The sequence below is a fragment of the Myotis davidii genome, unplaced genomic scaffold (assembly GCF_000327345.1).
Source record: "Myotis davidii unplaced genomic scaffold, ASM32734v1 scaffold326, whole genome shotgun sequence".
Lineage (NCBI taxonomy): Eukaryota > Metazoa > Chordata > Mammalia > Chiroptera > Vespertilionidae > Myotis > Myotis davidii.
In genome coordinates this window covers 587,547-589,149 of record NW_006296626.1, presented here as the reverse complement: position 1 = coordinate 589,149, position 1,603 = coordinate 587,547, and the positions used below count along the sequence as shown (strand labels likewise).

The 1,603-nt window shown below is 62.7% G+C and overlaps 1 protein-coding gene across 1 annotated transcript in view; it reads right to left on the bottom strand.

Moving 5' to 3' along the window:
• Window positions 1-1,096, bottom strand: part of ZNF524 (zinc finger protein 524) — a 2,909-nt gene extending 1,813 nt beyond the window's left edge. The window contains exon 1 of the mRNA XM_006772214.2: window positions 1-1,096. This exon is cut by the window's left edge and continues 20 nt beyond it. Coding sequence (XP_006772277.1) covers window positions 1-521 — 521 coding nt within the window. The 5' untranslated portion in view covers window positions 522-1,096.
• Window positions 1,097-1,603: the final 507 nt, after the last annotated feature.

Below are 1,603 nucleotides of genomic sequence, written 5' to 3'. Positions count from 1 at the left end.
AGCTGGCAGGGGAAGGGCCGCAGGCCGGTGTGGATGTTGCAGTGCCGCCGCAGGTGGCTGGACCGCTTGAAGGTCTTGCCGCAGTCCTTGCACTCGTGTGGCTTCAGCTCGGAGTGCGAGATGCTATGGCGCTCCAGGTCCGAGAGGTAGGGGAAGGCCCGCAGGCACACGGGGCAGAAGTGCGGGGTCTTCTTGGGGCCCGAGCCCTCGGGCCCGTCAGCCAAGGCCCCTTCTGAGACGGTATAGGGCACACCCTGATCATCGATCAGCAGGAGGTCGTTGCCATCCCGGCCGCTGCCCACCGGGGCTGTCACCCCCTGTGCCGGCGGGGGCTCCTGCCCTGACTTGGGGGGGCGGCCTCGTTTGCGAGGGGGGCAGGCCTTGAGTGTCTGATTGGAGGAGGAGCCCCCTCCCGGACGCTCACCCTGGCGGCCCCGGGGGACAGAAGAAGGTAAGGCCAGAGGTTTCTCTTCCTCCCCAGGCAAAGGCGAAGGCAACGGGTCTGGGCTGGGGGTGTCCATTGAGCAGTGGAGGACTTGGGTCTGGGTACTGGAGCCGGGCTACGAGGAGAAAGGGGGCAGCCGTCAGTGCAGGGTAGGTCTGGAGCACCCCTGGTTCCCTGAGACCTCGCCCATCCCTCTGTCTGGGCCTCGCGACCTGGGCATGGCTGACATTCACCTGGACGCACAACGGTAGCCACGCTGGGGAGTAAAAGGACAGGATAATTCTGTGCCAGCTGGTAAACAGGCACTGCCCTGAGACCCAGACACGTGCCCCGGGCCTCCCTCACCCCTGCCACGGATCATGAAGTTCAAGGTCAATTTGAGCCAAAATAAAGAAAAATCTTCAGGGGAGGAGAGAGTCCAACTGAGGGTACAGGCCAGTGCTGTGATCCTCAAGGCAGAGCGCCCAGCAAACTCCAGGGCTACAGAAGCCTGTCCGCGCTCTTGATCGCAGAAGTGGGAGGGCCGGGGCAGGACCGGAAGCAAGGCCGTGCTCCCAGGTGGTGTCTGACCCCCAGCGGCAGGAGAGGAAACACACGGGAGTGTAGTCTCCGGAGGCAGATGTGCTGGGTTTCATTCCTGAGTCTGTCCTTTTCGGGGCCTCAGTTAAGCCTTCTGCACAATAGGCCGGAGTTCCACCGCCTCCCGGGGACATGCCATGAGGATGATTCACACAAACCGCTCAGGACACAGAGCATCGGGAGACATCAGCCCTCTGAGAAGGTCACAACCACCCTCACTTGGCAAATGGAGAAACCCGGGCGCAGGGGAGCCATGCCAGCTGCCCAAGCTCCCACCTCTAGGAAGTGGCCGGGCCAAGATTCGGACACAATGGCCAGGCAGGGAGTGAGAAGAAAGGGACTCAGGGGCCTAGGGGGCATCCTGGGGTCCCGCTGGTCCCGGGAAATGGACATACCAGGGCTGTCCGATGACACATAGTAAGGACACAATAAACCACCGCCACCACCAGCATCATCATCAGAGCTGGGGTGTCCCCAACTGGAGGGAGGGGGGAGCACAGGTGCAGTTAGGAGCAGGGGCTGCAGATGTCACTGCGACCCAGTGGAACAGGCACACAGATGGCGGGCAACCGCTTCTCC